The 15726-nt window shown below is 42.3% G+C and overlaps 1 protein-coding gene and 1 non-coding gene across 9 annotated transcripts in view; both read left to right on the forward strand.

Moving 5' to 3' along the window:
- The window catches only part of NUP98 (nucleoporin 98 and 96 precursor), a 139157-nt gene that overhangs the window by 78853 nt on the left and 44578 nt on the right, over nt 1–15726 (forward strand). For all 8 annotated transcript variants that reach the window (XM_062196630.1, XM_062196631.1, XM_062196626.1 and 5 more), the window contains 5 exons: nt 1102–1218; nt 4396–4691; nt 6052–6165; nt 6680–6818; nt 13001–13178. In XM_062196630.1, coding sequence (XP_062052614.1) covers nt 1102–1218; nt 4396–4691; nt 6052–6165; nt 6680–6818; nt 13001–13178 — 844 coding nt within the window. The remainder of the gene's footprint in view (nt 1–1101; nt 1219–4395; nt 4692–6051; nt 6166–6679; nt 6819–13000; nt 13179–15726) is intronic.
- Nucleotides 13229–13397, forward strand: LOC133764998 (U1 spliceosomal RNA). The gene has a single exon (XR_009866555.1). It is a non-coding gene; the product is annotated as a U1 spliceosomal RNA (small nuclear RNA).

A 15726-nucleotide genomic window follows, 5' to 3' on the forward strand; every position in this document is an offset into this window, starting at 1 on the left:
AGATATATCAGGATTTCATTCCTTTTTATAGCTGAATAATGCTCTATTGTATGTATATACCACATTTTGTTTATTCATTCATCTATTGATCATAGGATATTTCTACCTTTTTTTGTTAATTTAAAGATTTATTTATTTGAAAGTCAGAGTTAGAGAGGGAAAGACAGAGAGGTCTTCCATCTGTTGGTTCATATTCCCTATGCTTAACCCACTGTGCCAGAATGCCTCCCCTGAAATAAATACAGTTAATATTTGCTAACAGGTAGCACATGTTCTGTTGTTAGACTAGAAATATATAAATACATGAGCATAGTCTGCTGGATATAGTTGTTTAACATGCATAGACTTTTTTTTTTAAGAGGAAATAGAACATAGAGTTTATCTAGTCAGTTTGCTTTGTTTCTGTTTTTAATTTTTATTTATTAGAGAGAGAGACAGAGAAATAGAGCTCTCATTCTGCTGGTTCACTCCCCAAATGCCTGCAACAGCCAGGGCTACGTCAGGAACCAGGGACTGCATCTGGGTCACCCCATGTAGGTGAAAGAACTGCCAAGTACTGGGCCATCATCTGCTGCCTCCAGACTCCTTAGCAGGAAGCTGGATCAGGAGCAACGGCAGGAGGCCTCTGATAAGGCATACTGGTGTCCCTAGCTGCTGCTTAATCCACTGGGCCATGGTGCTGGCCCCAAAATTGGGGCTTTTTATTCCAATGGATTGTGTTACTTTTGTAAAAATCTCTCTTATTATCTAGCAAGTTTCTATTCCCCTATTTTCTTCAGGACAACATTGTTGATTTCTGTAGACATGTATTGAAGTACAGTGAGTGAACTAAGCTCTGGGTAAAGTGCTGAAGAAGCTCTGAGGAGAGGCATTTTCAAGACAGTTTTCCTCTTAGATTTGATTGTGCTTCACTTTATACTTCCAAAAAGCAGCATGCAATGCATTTGAGGGCTTCAATTCTGATTACACATATATGGGAAGGATTTGTAAATAGAACTTGTTAGATCATTTTTAGGTGTATAAGAGTTAAAAAATGCCTTTTGTATTCCAGTTTTTAAGACATTGACTAACTATTTTTTTTCTTCTGGTTTCTGTTTATAGGAAGAGCATTAAGAAGTTGGTTTTGAAGAACCTTAACAATAGCAATCTCTTTTCTCCTGTTAATCGTGATTCAGAAGATCTGGCTTCACCATCTGAATATCCAGAAAATGGAGAGAGGTAAAATGAATTCTGTTTTGACTTATTTTCATTCTCATTTTGAGGAGATCCTCAGTTTAGAATTTTATGGAACTTTGGGACTGGCATTGTAACAAAGTGGGTAAAGCCACTGCCTGTGATCCAGCATCCCATATGGGTGCTGGTTTGTGCTGCCCAGTTCTCATCCAGCTTCCTGCTGGTGACCTGGGAAAAACGATGAAGAATGGCCCATGCCCTCGGGACTCTGCCACCCATATTGGAGACCTGGAAGGAGCTCCTGGCTCCTGGTTTCAGCCTGTCCTAGCACTTGTCATTATGGTCATCTGGGAAGTGAACCAGCAGATAGAAGATCTCTCTTTTTTTTTTTTTTTTTTTTTTTTTGACAGGCAGAGTGGACAGTGAGAGAGAGAGACAGAGAGAAAGGTCTTCCCTTTGCTGCTGGTTCACCCTCCAATGGCCGCCGCGGTAGGCGCGCTGCGGCTGGCGCACCGCGCTGATCCGATGGCAGGAGCCAGGTGCTTCTCCTGGTCTCCCATGGGGTGCAGGGCCCAAGGACTTGGGCCATTCTCCACTGCACTCCCTGGCCACAGCAGAGAGCTGGCCTGGAAGAGGGGCAACCGGGACAGGATCGGTGCCCCGACCGGGAATAGAACCCGGTGTGCCGGCGCCGCAAGGCGGAGGATTAGCCTAGTGAGCCACGGCGCCGGCCGAAGATCTCTCTTTCTATATCTCTCCATCTTTATCTGTAACTCTGGCTTTCAAATAAATAAATTAATAAATCTTTTGTGAAAATTTATCATGCTTGGCACATGTTGAATAAAAGTATTACAGCTTATGAACACCTGGAAATTAAAACGTATTTTACTTTTTGAGTGCTTTAAATCGTAACGTTATTGGACATCTGAGTTTTTATTTTTTTAAGATCTATGTATTTATTTGAAAGACAGACTTACAGAGGACAGAGAGAAAGATCTTCCATCCAATGGTTTACTTTTTTAAAGATTTATTTCTTTAAAAAAGTTAGAAGGAGAAACAGACAGAAAATGAGAGGTCTTCCATCCACTGATTCACTCTCCAAATGGCCATGACAGCCAGAGCTCAGCCACACTGAAGCCAGAAGCCAGGAGCTTCTTCCAAGTCCTCCACATGGGTGCGGAGGCCCAAGCATTTGGACTGTCCTCTGCTGCCTTCCCAGGTGCACTAACAAGGAGCTGGATCAGAAGTAGAGCAGCCATGACTTGAACTGGCACCCATATGGGATGCTGGCTCCACTGGTGGTGGCTTTACCTGCTATATTACAGTGCTGCACCCCGATTCCGTTCTACAGAATTGTTTTGGTATCCGTGTGGTGTTTTTGACAGGGCTGGGGTGCATTTGATACCTCTTTTTTTTGCATAAAATAAAGGTTTATTTTGCCTATGATTATTATTAAAAGAAACAGTCATTGTAACTAAATAGAATGCATAAGGGGAAGATGTGAAGTTATATACATTAATCTCTAATAGTTTTATATATATTCTTCTACTTTGGAAATTTGTGTATATATACATACATTCTTATAAGAAATTATATATGAATGATATGATATTCAATAACCTGCTTTTCCATGTATTTTAAGTTCTTTCCATATCTGTGTGGCTATTTCTGCCTTTTTAATGATGGTGAATAAAAGATAACTAGTTCTCTACTAGTGAACATTTAGATGATCCAGGCACTCCACTGCTTTCCCACGGCATTAGCAGGGAGCTGGATTGGAAGTGAAGCAGCCGGGACTCGAACCAGCGCCCATATGGGATGCTGGTGCCACAGGTAGAGGCTTAACCTAATATGCCACAACACCAGCCCCAGAAAATATCTTTAAAAAAAAAAAAAAATTAGGGGCCGGTGCCGTGTGGCTCACTTGGTTAATCCTCCACCTGCGGCGCCAGCATCCCATATGGGTGCTGGGTTCTAGTCTCAGTTGCTCCTCTTCCAGTCCAGCTCCCTGCTGTGGCCCGGGAGGGCAGTGGACGATAGCCCAGGTGCCTCGGCCCATGCACCCGCATGGGAAACCAAGGAGTAAGCATTTGAGGAGTGAACCAACGGAAGGAAGACCCTCTCTCTCTCTCACTATCTAGCTCTATCTGTCAAATAAATAAAAAATAATTTTTTAATTGAGGTGTTCAGATCATTGATTCATGAAAATAGAGCAGTTTAAAACTATGGAATCTAGAGCCAAATCACCCGTATCGAAATCCCTTAGCTCTAGTACTTAGAGCCTTAATCAATTCAGCAAGTTGTTTTTCTATGCCTCTTTTGTCTCTGTGTAAGTAACATAGGGGCTGGCACTGTGGCATATTGGTTAAAGCAGCAGCCTCCAGTGCTGGCATTCCATATGGTTTCGGGTTCAAGTCCTGGCTGCTCCACTTCTAATCCAGCTCTCTGCTTTTGCCTGGGAAAGCAGTAGAAGATGGCCCAAGTCCTTGGCCCCTGCACCCACGTGGGAGACCCGGAAGAAGCCCCTGGTTCCTGGCTTTGGATCGGCACAGCTCTGGCCATTGCAGCCAACTGGGGAGTGAACTAGTGGATGGAAGACCTGTCTCTCTCTGCCTCTCCTTCTCTCTCTGTGCAACTCTGACTTTCAAATAAACAAAAAAAAATCTTAAAAAAAAACACATAGAGACAATAATTATAACATTTTTCACGGGATTGCTGTAGGTACTGAGTTATTATTATTATTTTTTTTGTGTGTGTGTGACAGGCAGAGTGGACACAGAGAGAGAGAGACAGAGAAAGGTCTTCCTTTGCCGTTGGTTACCCTCCAATGGCCGGCGCGGCCGGTGCGCTGTGGCCGGCGCACCGCGCTGATCCGAAGGCAGGAGCCAGGTGCTTCTCCTGGTCTCCCGTGCGGGTGCAGGGCCCAAGCTCTTGGGCCATCATCCTCCACTGCATTCCGTGGGCCACAGCAGAGAGCTGGCCTGGAAGAGGGACAACCGGGACAGAATCCGGCACCCCGACCGGGACTAGAACCTGGTGTGCTGGCGCCGCTAGGCGGAGGATTAGCCTGTTGAGCCACGGCGCCGGCCTAATTTTTAAATATATGTATGGAGTTACTCAGAATAGTGCCACACACTTAGTAAAAGCTAAGTAGGAATAAAATGTTACCATTGGTATTACTCCTACAAGAGGCTAAGATGTTTCTTCCTTTTCTCTTTTCAGATTTAGTTTCCTTAGCAAACCTGTGGATGAGAACCATCAGGATGGTGATGATGATTCACTTGTATCACGTTTTTATACCAACCCGATTGCAAAACCCATTCCTCAAACCCCAGAGAGTACTGGAAATAAACACAACAACAGTAACAGTGTGGATGATACAATTGTTGCTTTAAATATGCGTGTTGCTTTGCGAAATGGACTAGAAGGAAGCAGTGAAGAAACTTCTTTCCATGATGAGTCATTGCAGGATGATCGTGAAGAAGTAGAAAATAATGCTTACCATATGCACCCCGCAGGTCAGATTCAGATTGGTAAATGGGCTATCTCTTACCAGTCATTTAAGATGATTTGTTTGTCACGTTAGTCACAGATTTTCATGTACAATTTTTTTCTTGATTTTAGCCATATGAGAATATAAACTTGAAAGATAGTTTATGGGAGGCAATAGGCTATAAAACAAAAGCTATTAAATTTTGGATTTTACCCACACCTCTAACATAAAATTGCAGTGTAAATCAACACAGGTTACATCCACCCTGGATTTTGTTATCTTTGTAAAATAGAAGAATAGATTAAATATTCCATTCACAGAATATATTCTATGGGATGCTTTTCAGAGTGCAGATTATTAATGAATGTCCTTTCTAACGAGGATTTATGGCTAATGAAGTCTGAGAAACAGTAATCAAGCATACTTAAATAGAGTATTTTATTGCAAAGTTTAAGAGTTTGTAAATGTGCTGTTAATGTGTCTGTATGTTCCTCAAACTTACTTGATCATGGAGCTTTTTTTAAAAAACCTTGTTGTTTCTCATAGTGTTTGGTAGAAAATCAGTTTGGAAAAATCCTTTCTGCCTATATGTTTTTTCTTTATTTGATTTATTTACTATGTCATTTTTTAAAAGATTTATTTATTTTATTCAAAAGGCAAAGTTAGAGGGAGAGACAAAGAGAAATCTTCCACCTCTGGTTCACTCCCTAAATGTCCACATCGGCCAGAGCTGAGCCAGACCAAAGCCAGGAGCTAGGAGCTTCTTCCTGGTCTCCCACATGGGGGCAGGAGCCTAAATACTTGAATCGTCCTCTGCTGCTTTCCCAGGTGCATTAGCAGTGAGCTGGATCAGAAGTGGAGCAGCCAGGAATCACACTGACTCCCATATCATGTAATCTTTAAGCCAGGAGTTTCTTCTGGGTCTCCCATGTGCATGCAGGGGCCTAAGTATTCGGACCATCTTTTTTTTTTTTTTTTAAGATTTTATTTATTTATTTATTTGAGAGGTAGAATTACAGACAGTGAGAGGGAGAGAAAGTTCTGTCTGCCAGTTCACTCCCCAAGTGGCTGCAGTGGTTGGAGCTGTGCCTATCCTAAAGCGGGAGCCAGGAGCTTTTTCTGATGTCCCACACGGGTACAAGGGGCCCAAGAACTTAGGCCATCTTCTGTTGCTATCCCAGGCCAAAGCAGAGAGCTGGGTAGGAAGTGGAGCATCTGGCACTCGAACTAGTGCCCAAATGGGATACTGACACTGCTGGTGGTGGCTTTACCCTCTACGCCACAGCCCAACCTCAGGAAATTTTTAGAAAATTAAAAACTGAGATAGTATTACAGAGAATCCTCTACCCAAGGATAATCACTATTTATTTATTTATTTGTCATAGGCATTGTTCTCACTAAAGTTGGTTACTATACTATTCCATCTATGGAAGACCTTGCTAAAATTACCAATGAAAAAGGAGAGTGCATCGTCTCTGATTTCACTATTGGTCGTAAAGGTGAGTGTGAGATTAGGGGTTAATGTATAAGCCAGAGAGTTTTACCCTGTTTTTGTAATCAAGGGAAACTTGATAGCTAATTCTGATGTTTTACCTTTGCCCCAATAGTGGATACTTTGATTGACAAGTAAGAAAGCAAGTAATATTGGAACCATATTACATTATTTCAAGGAGAAATCTTGTTGTCCTCTATTGTATTAAGAAAGAAGTTGGATTTTAATTTTTAGCAAGTTGGGTACTAAGGATTGTTTGTATAGCAGCATGATGGACACTGGGTGAACCTTAGGAAAGCTGTTTTGAGAGCAGAAGTACAGATGTTACATCATGTATTTGAGAGCACTCCCATGATTACCATGTTGGGAGAAAATGACTCACTTTAGAAATTGCTGGATTTAAAATATGATTAGTGATTAATGATAAGTTATATTGTCTACCCTGATTAGTCAATATATGTATAAAGTAGGTATTTGTTTCTATCCAGAATGAATTTTTAACTGTTTGCTCTTATTTATAGGTTATGGTTCAATCTATTTTGAAGGAGATGTGAATTTAACAAATCTAAATTTGGATGATATTGTGCATATCCGAAGGAAAGAAGTTATTGTCTACCTAGATGATAACCAGAAGCCACCTGTGGGTGAAGGACTAAATAGGTATGAATTTATTTAGATAAAGAAAATAGCTAAATCACGGGTTTTATTCTGTCAACATAAGTAGATTCATAAAACATGCTTCTTCAACTTGTTTTCCTAATATATTGTAAATTATTGTTTCTCTACCCTTAAGTTAAAAGTCTAAATGTTAAAGAAATACAACACTTGGACTTCAGCATTCATTCCTTTTCCCTAGTAGTAGCGTGTCCAACCACTAGTTTTAAAAACTCTTTTTAGGGGGCCAGTACTATGGCATAGTGGTAAAGCCATTGCCTGCAGTGCCGGCATCCCATATGGATGCTGTTTGGAGTTGGCAGCTGCTCCACTTCTAATCTAGCTTCCTGCTAATATTCCTGGAAAAGCAGCGGAAGTGCAGTGGGCCCCTGCACCCACATGGGAGAGCTAGGTGAAGCTCCATGCTCTGGGTTTCAAATCAGCCTGGCTCTGGCCCTTGAGGCCATTTGTAGAGTGAAACAGCAGATGGAAGGAGGGTCGGTCTCTCTCTCTCTAACTCTGCCTTTCAAAAAGAAACCTCATGAGAAAATGTAATTAAAAGGTAAGATTATTTTAAAAAAACTTTTTTAATGCCATTTTCTTGTTTCTTATTCTTCCTGAAGGCATACTTAAGTATCTCCTTATTTTAGTATGTGATACTAGTCTAACATCTTATCAGGCACATGAAAAGACCATTTTTAAAACCACTTATATTTGTAACTTTGCCAAGGTTCATAAAAAAAAACCTTCTTACAAAGAAAAATCCAGAACCAGCTAGTATCACTGCTAAATACTATAAACATTTAAAGAAGAATTAACACTAGTCCTCCTCAAACTGTTCCAGAAAATTGAATGAAAGGGAGCATGTCTGAATTAATTTTGTGAGGTGACTTTTATTATCCTGATTTTAAAGCCAGTTGGAATACCATAAGGAAGGGAAACTACAGATCAGTAAACATCTTGATATATTCATATGAAAACATCAAAATATTAACAGAGTTTATTAACACATTAGAAGATTTACATGCTATGCCTAAATGGGATTTATTCTGGAGTGCAAAGATGATGGTTCAATGTATGAAAATCAGTTAGTGTAATATGCCACTTGGACAAAATAAATGAGACACTGTATGATCATCTTGATTGATGTAACAAAAACAAATTTGACAAATTAAGCTTTTTTTCTTTTTTTGATGTTTATTTGAAACAGAGAGGGAGAGATATATTTCATCCATTAGTTCACCCCCCAAATGTCAATAACAGCCAGGATTAGGCCACGTGGAAGCCAGTTATTTATTAGAAAGGCAGAGAGAGAGATCTTTCATCTACTAGTTTACTCCCCAAATGTCTATAATAATCAGGGTTGGGCACTGTTGGAAACCAAGGTCCTGGAACTCCATCCTGGTCTTCTGTGGGAGTGGTAAGGGCCCATGTACTTGAGCCATCAACTGCTGCCTTCCTGGATACACTAGCAGGGAGCTGGATCAGAAGTAGAGCAGCCAAGTCTTGAAGGTACTCAGATATGGGATGCCAGCTTTAACCCACTGTGCTACAACACTGGTCCCTAAACACCTTTTCATAATAAGAACAGATTAAGCTAGGAATAGAAAAGTTGACATCATGATGAAAAGCTTTTCCTCTAAACAAGATAAGGTTCCAAATTTCACCACTTCTCTCTCTCTTTTTTATAAATCTTTCAAATTTTCTTTTCTTTTTTTTTACAGGTAGAGTTACAGGAGAGAGAGACAGAAAGGTCTTCCTTCCTTTGGTTCACTCCCCAAATGGCCACCACGGCTGGCGCTGTGCCGATCCGAAGCCAGGAGCCAGGCGCCTCCTCCTGGTCTCCCACACGGGTGCAGGGACCCAAGCACCTGGGCCATCCTTCACTGTCCTCCCGGGCCACAAAAGAGAGCTGGACTGGAAGAGGAGCAACTGGGATAAGAACCCGGCGTCCATATGGGATGCCAGTGCCGCAGGCAGAGGATTAACCAAATGAGCCACAGCACTGGCCCCATCTTTTAACTTTTTAAAACAAATCTGTTTAGGGGCCAGCATTTTGGCATAGCGCATAAAGCTGCCGCCTGCAGTGCCAGCATCCCGTGTGAGCACCAGTTCAAGACCCAGCTGCTCCACTTCCAATCTAGCTCTCTGCTATGACCTGGGAAAGCAGTAGAAGATGGCCCAAGTCCTTCAGCCCCTGCACCAGCTTAGCAGACCCAGAAGACGCTCCTGTCTCCTGGCTTCAGATCAGCACATCTTTGGCTGTTGCGGTCAATTGGGAAGTAAACCAGCGGATGGAAGACCTTTCTCTCTCTCTGCCTCTCTTTCTCTCTGTGTGTAACTCTGACTTTCAAATAAATAAATCTTTAAAGTATATATTTAATTCATTTATTTGAGAGGTAGAATTAACAGAAAGAGAGAGGGAGAGACAGAGAAAGGTCTTCCATCTGGTGGTTCACTCCACAAATGGCTGCCATGAGCTTCATCTGGGTCTCCCACATGTCATTACTTCTCCTAAAGGTAGTACTGCTCAGGGCAGTTATGCAAAAAGAAGATGTCAAGGGCATACAGTTTTGGAAGGAAGAAAAATTGTCTTTGTTCTCTTTGTTTAGAGAACCCTAAAGATTCCACAAAAAACCTATTAGTACTTAGAAATCCAGCAGAAGTACAGGATGCAAATCAGCATAAAAAAAATCAGTTTGTTTTTTTTTTTTTGAAGATTTATTTATTTGAAAGGCAGAGTTAGAGACAGAGAGAGGGAGGTCTACCATCTGCTAGTTCCCTCCCCAAATGGTGGCAACTTCTGGAGCTGCGCCTATCCAAAGCTAGGCGCCAGGAGCTTCTTCCAGGTCTCCCACACGGGTACAGGGGTCCAAGGACTTGGGCCATCTTCTAGCACTTTTCCAGGCCATAGCAGAGAGCTGGATTGGAAGTGGAACAGCCAGAATTCAATATGGGATGCTGGCACTGCAGGTGGCAGTTTTACCTGCTACACCACAGTGCTAGCCCCCAGTTGTGTTTCTATACACTGAAAATAAACAATCTGAAAGAATTAAAATAATTCTATTTATAATCATAATGCATAATTTATTATACAAATGGTTGTTACTGCTTTATTGTTTAGAGAACAACAAGAAAAAGCATGATGGCCAAATTTTGGCACAGCAGATTAAGCCACTGTTTGCAATGCCAGCATTTCATATCAGGGCACTGGTTCAAGTCCCTGCTGCTTTGCTTCTCATCCAGCTTCCTACTGTTGCACCTGGGAAATCATCATGGCCCAAATATTTGGGTCCCTGCCATCTGTAAAGGAGACCAAGATGGAGTTGCTGGCTCCTGGTTTCAGCTTGGTCCATACCTGGCAATTAGAGCCATGTAGCGGAACCAGTGAATAGAAGATCTCTCTCTCTCTCTGTTTTGCTGTACCTTTCAAATAGTGTATAGAACTTTATAAAAATGAGTATTTAAAAGAAAAAGGTCTGTATGTGTTCAATGCAAGTTTTGTTTTTTTCTTGAAATTTTTGATCCACAGCTAGGAAGTCTGTGGATGTGGAACTCATAAATATAATGCCAACTGTATATTCAATTCATAGCAGCATCTCAAAGAGATATTTACACAGCCATGTTCATAGTAGTGCTATTGTTAGTAATCAAGAGGTGAAAGTAACATTAGTGTTCACTGACAGGTGAATAAACAAAATGTGGTATATACATACCTTAGAATGTTATTCTGCCTTAAATGGGAAAGAAATTCTGACACATGCTGCAGCATGAGTGAACCTTAAGGATATTATGCTAAGTGACGTAAACGAGTCACAGTACATGATTTCTGTTTAGGAAGTATCTGAATGAATCAAATTTATCGAAACAAAGTAGAATGGTGGAAGGTAAGCACTGGGGAATGATAGTGATAGGAAATTATTTAATAAGCATAGTTATAGTTTGAAGTTCTGGAGATTGGTTGCGTAACAACATGAATATATTTAACATTACTGATATGTACAGTTTGAAATGGTTAAGGGAGTGGGCATTTGGTAGTGGTTCAGATACTGCTTGGTATGCCTGCATCCCCGTATTGCAGTCCCTGGGTTCTAGTCCCAGCAGCACTTCCAAACCAGCTTCCTGCTAATGCTCACCCTAGGAGGCAGCAGGTGATGGTTCAAGTACTTGGGCCCCTGCTTTGTTTGTGCAAGAGTTGGGATGAGTTCCAAACTCCTGGCTTTGGCCTACCCCAGTTCAGGCATTTCGGGAATCAGCCTGTGGATGGAAGTGTACTCAGTCACACACTTGCTTTCTCTCTGCCTTTAAAGAAAAATAAATAATTTATAAAAAGAAATTGCTGAGGACTGGTGTTGTGTTGTAGCTGGTAAAGCCACTGCCTGTTGCATCAGCATTCCATCTCAGCACCAGTTCAAGTCTTGGCTGCTACAGTTATGATCCAACTCACTGCTAATGGCCTGGAAAGAGTAGTGGCAGATGGTCCCAAGTGTTTGGGCCGCTGCCACCCTTGTGGGAGATCTGGAAGAAGTTCTTGGCTCATGGCTTCAACCTGGCCCAGCCCTGGCCATTGCAACCATCTGAAGAGTGAACTAAAGGATTTCTGTTTTTCCCTCTTTCTCTGCAACTCTGACATTCAGATAAATAAATCCTTAAAAAAGCACCTCTCTGTCTCTCCCTTTCTCTAACTGCCTTTCAAATAAATAATAATTATCTACATATTTCTTGCTACTCATCGTACTAGGTTTGGGGCATACAGGCTCAGTGGAGTACAACACTTGAACTCCAACATTCATATTAGAAGTAGAACATTACCATTGTTATAGTCATCGGATTCATTATTTAATGGTCAAAGCTGTAGTGGTCTTGATACTTCATTCTACAGGCAATTTTTGTGAAGCCCTAGTAGCTGTTACCACTGTTGTTTCAGTACAGTAGTACTTTTTTTTTTTCTTAATTTATTTGAAAGGCAGAGTTAGAGAGGGAGAGACAGAGAGATCTTCCATCTATTGGTTCACTCCCCAAATGGCCATAATAGCTGGGGCTGAGCAGGGCCAAAGCCAGGGGCCATGAGCTTCAAGTACTTGAAACATCTTCCCCTGCTTTCCCAGGTGCATTAGCAGAGAGCTGGATTAGAAGTGGATCAGCCAGGACTCGAACCAGCACCTGTATGGGATGGCAGCACTGCAGATGGTGGCTTAACCCAATGTGCCACAGTGACAGCCTCCTACAGTAGCACTTTTAAGATTTATTCTAAGACTTGGATCTTTTTTTTTTTTTTTTTTAAGTTTTTTTTTTTTTTTTTTTTTTTTTTTTTGACAGGCAGAGTGGACAGTGAGAGAGAAACAGAGAGAAAGGTCTTTCTTTTGCCGTTGGTTCACCCTCCAATGGCCACCGCGGAAGGCGTGCTGTGGCCGGCGCACCGCGCTGATCCGATGGCAGTAGCCAGGTGCTTCTCCTGGTCTCCCATGGGGTGCAGGGCCCAAGGACTTGGGCCATCCTCCACTGCACTCCCTGGCCACAGCAGAGAGCTGGCCTGGAAGAGGGGCAACCGGGAAAGACTTGGATCTTAAATTAAACCGTGACCTAAATAACTGATGTCAAGGGCTTATATCTTAAGTGTTATTAAAAATTGTTTTGGAAATAATTGGTGTACCTTGGTAATTTGTAGTAAGTACAGTTTGACTCTTGGACCAGATTTTTTTTTCAAAAAATATTTATTTATTTGAAAGAGTTACAGAAAGAGGTGGAGACAGAGGGAGGTCTTCCATCCACTGCTTCACTCCCCAAATGGCTCCAAAGGCCTGGGCTGGGCCAGAAGCTTCTTCCAGGTCTCCCATGTGGGTGCAGGGGCCCCTCTGTTGCTTTCCCAGGTGCATCAGCAGGAGCTAGATTAGAAGCAGAGCAGCCAGGACTCAAGGCCCAGTGTCCACATGGAATACCAGCACTGCAGACAGTGGCTTAACCCACTGCTGCCACCAGCCGCTTGCACCAGATGTTGAATTAGTTGATCTGGGGTAACTACTTATTCTTAAGCTTATCTATTGGGGAAGGCAAGATTCAGTTAGGACGTCTCCAGAATAATTCCAAGGTAAAATAGCTACCTTTATTTACTGTGTATTATGTAGGTGTTATTTGGCTTTTTGGTATTAAATATGAAATGTTTACACTTTACTTGGTTATACTTATAGAAAGGCTGAAGTGACATTGGATGGAGTTTGGCCGACAGACAAAACATCTCGTTGTTTAATAAAGAGTCCAGATCGACTTGCTGATATCAACTATGAGGGAAGATTAGAAGCAGTTTCAAGGAAACAAGGAGCTCAGTTCAAAGAGTATCGGCCTGAAACTGGTTCTTGGGTGTTTAAGGTACAGTTGCTTAATCTAGTTCCTTAATAAACTGTATTTGGAGTCACAAAATATTTGTTTTAAAAGAGATCCTCCTCACCATGATCACACAGGTGGTTTTTCCAGGGCGAGGCTTTTCCATTGCACTACGGAAGTGTTGACCCCTGCAATTTCCCCAAATGTGGGAAAGTCAACTGCATAATTTGTGGTAGTGGTGGACTGCGTTTGCACTCTCCCCTAAGGGGGTTGGGGGTGGGGGGAGAGATTCTCCTTAAATTCTCTTTATGTCTATAAGTTTGGAAATGGATATAGACATATATCACTCTTTGCTCAAATTACACAGCTAGTTAAAACTCAGCAATCATGAAACGTTGTGAACTTCATGCACATTTGATTCAAGTCTCAGCCTCCTGTGAGCACTTAGATCATTGCTGGAGTATAATGTGTCCTCTTTAGGGATTTTAGTAGTAGATCATCAGTTGTCTCTTGGTAGGTGAACTTATTCTAAATAATTGCCATTCTTGGCCGGCGCCGTGGCTTAACAGGCTAATCCTCCGCCTTGTGGCACCGGCACACCGGGTTCTAGTCCCAGTTGGGGTGCTGGATTCTATCCCGGTTGCCCCTCTTCTAGGCCAGCTCTCTGCTATGGCCCAGGAAGGCAGTGGAGCATGGCCCAAGTCCTTGGGCCCTGCACCCGCATGGGAGACCAGGAGAAGCACCTGGCTCCTGGCTTTGGATCAGCACGATGCACCGGCCGCAGTGGCCATTGGAGGGTGAACCAACGGCAAAAAGGAAGACCTTTCTCTCTCTCTCTCTCACTATCCACTCTGCCTGTCAAAAAAAAAGATTAAAAAAAAATAATAATAATAATTGCCATTCTTGTAAACATTTTATGGCATTGGAGAGGTTTGACTTCATTTTAATCTTTATAGTTATATTTAATGGTTTCTTCCTCTTTTAGACCACTAGTTGAAGGCTCTGAGCAAGTTTTATATATATGTGAAAATAGCTACTTTTGGACTCCATTTTGTGTATTAATGATTTAATTTAAATGACATCTTAGGGGCTGGCATTGTGGTGCAGTGGGTTAAGCTACCACCTGCATTGCTGGCATTGAAATGGCCATTTGAGTCCCAGCAGCTCCATTTTTGATCCAGCCCCCTGTGAACGAACATGGGAAAGCAGCAGAGAACATGGGAGAAGCACCTACTTGGGAGACCTAGATAGTGTTTCTACCTTTGACCTGGCACATCCCTAGCCATTGCAGCCATTTGAGTAGTGAATCAGCAGATGAGAGATCTCTTTCTCTCTCTCTATGTCTCTGTCACTCTGCCTTTCAAGTAAATTTTAAAAATGCAGAAGTGATAAAATATTATATTTGTGTTAGCTACATAATCTTTTAAATGAGTGAACTAATATATGTATCAGTTATCCTTAAATCTTGGAAAAGGGGCTGTGTTGTGCTCGCTTCGGCAGCACATATACTAAAATTGGAAAAGGGGCTGTGGCCAGCGTTGTGGCGTAGCAGGGGAAGCTGCCACTTGCAGCCGATCCCATATAGGCACTGGTTCGGGTCCTGGCTGCTCTACTTCCCATCCAGCTCTCTGCTATACTCTGGGAAAGCAGTAGAAGATAGCCCAAGGACACCTGTGTGCGAGACCCAGAAGAAACTCCTGGCTCCTGGCCAGTTGAGGAGTAAACCAGCAGATGGAGGACCTCTCTCTTTCTCTGTGCCTCTCCTTCTCTCTCTGTGTAACTATGAATTTCAAATAAATAAATAATTATTAAAAAAAGAAAGAAAGAAAAGGGGCTGGCATTGTAGCACAGCAGGTTAAACTGCTTCCTGCAGCGCTAGTGTTCCATATTGGTATTCCATTGCTCATGGAATATGAGCACTAATTCAAGTCCTGGATGTTCAGCTTCTGATCCAGCTTCCTGCTAATGCTCCTGGGAAAAACTGTAAGATGGCCCAAGTGCTTGGGACCCTGCACCCATGTAGGAGACCCAGATGAAGCTCCTGGCTTTACCCAGCCATTTTGGCCAGTTGGGGAATGAACCAGTGGACGGAAGATCCATCTTTCTCCCTTTCCCTCCTTCTTTCTCTCTCTCTCTTTCTGTAACTTGCCCTTCAAATAAAATAAATAACTCTTTTAAAAAAATAAAAACAGTAAAGTGTGATAGATAACATTTCATTTTGCTCTAGATATTTTTATATCTTGTTTTTAAAGGTTTTTATTTACTTATTTAGTAGGTAGAGTTACAGACAGTGAGAAAGAGAGACAGAAAGTTCTCTTCCTTCCGTTGGTCACCCCCCCCCCCGATGGCCACAACGGCCAGAGCTACGCCGATCCGAAGCCAGGAGCCAGGTGCTTCCTCCTGGTCTCCCATGCGGGTGCAGTAGCCCAAGCACTTGGGCCATCCTCCACTGCCTTCCCAGGCCACAGCAGAGAGCTGGACTGAAGAGGAGCAACCGGGACTAGAACCTGGTGCCCATATGGGATGTCACAGATAGAAGATTAACCTAGTGCGCCGCCCCCCCCCCCTTTTTTTTTTTTTTTTAAGATAATGC

This window comes from Lepus europaeus, chromosome 7, assembly GCF_033115175.1.
Source record: "Lepus europaeus isolate LE1 chromosome 7, mLepTim1.pri, whole genome shotgun sequence".
Lineage (NCBI taxonomy): Eukaryota > Metazoa > Chordata > Mammalia > Lagomorpha > Leporidae > Lepus > Lepus europaeus.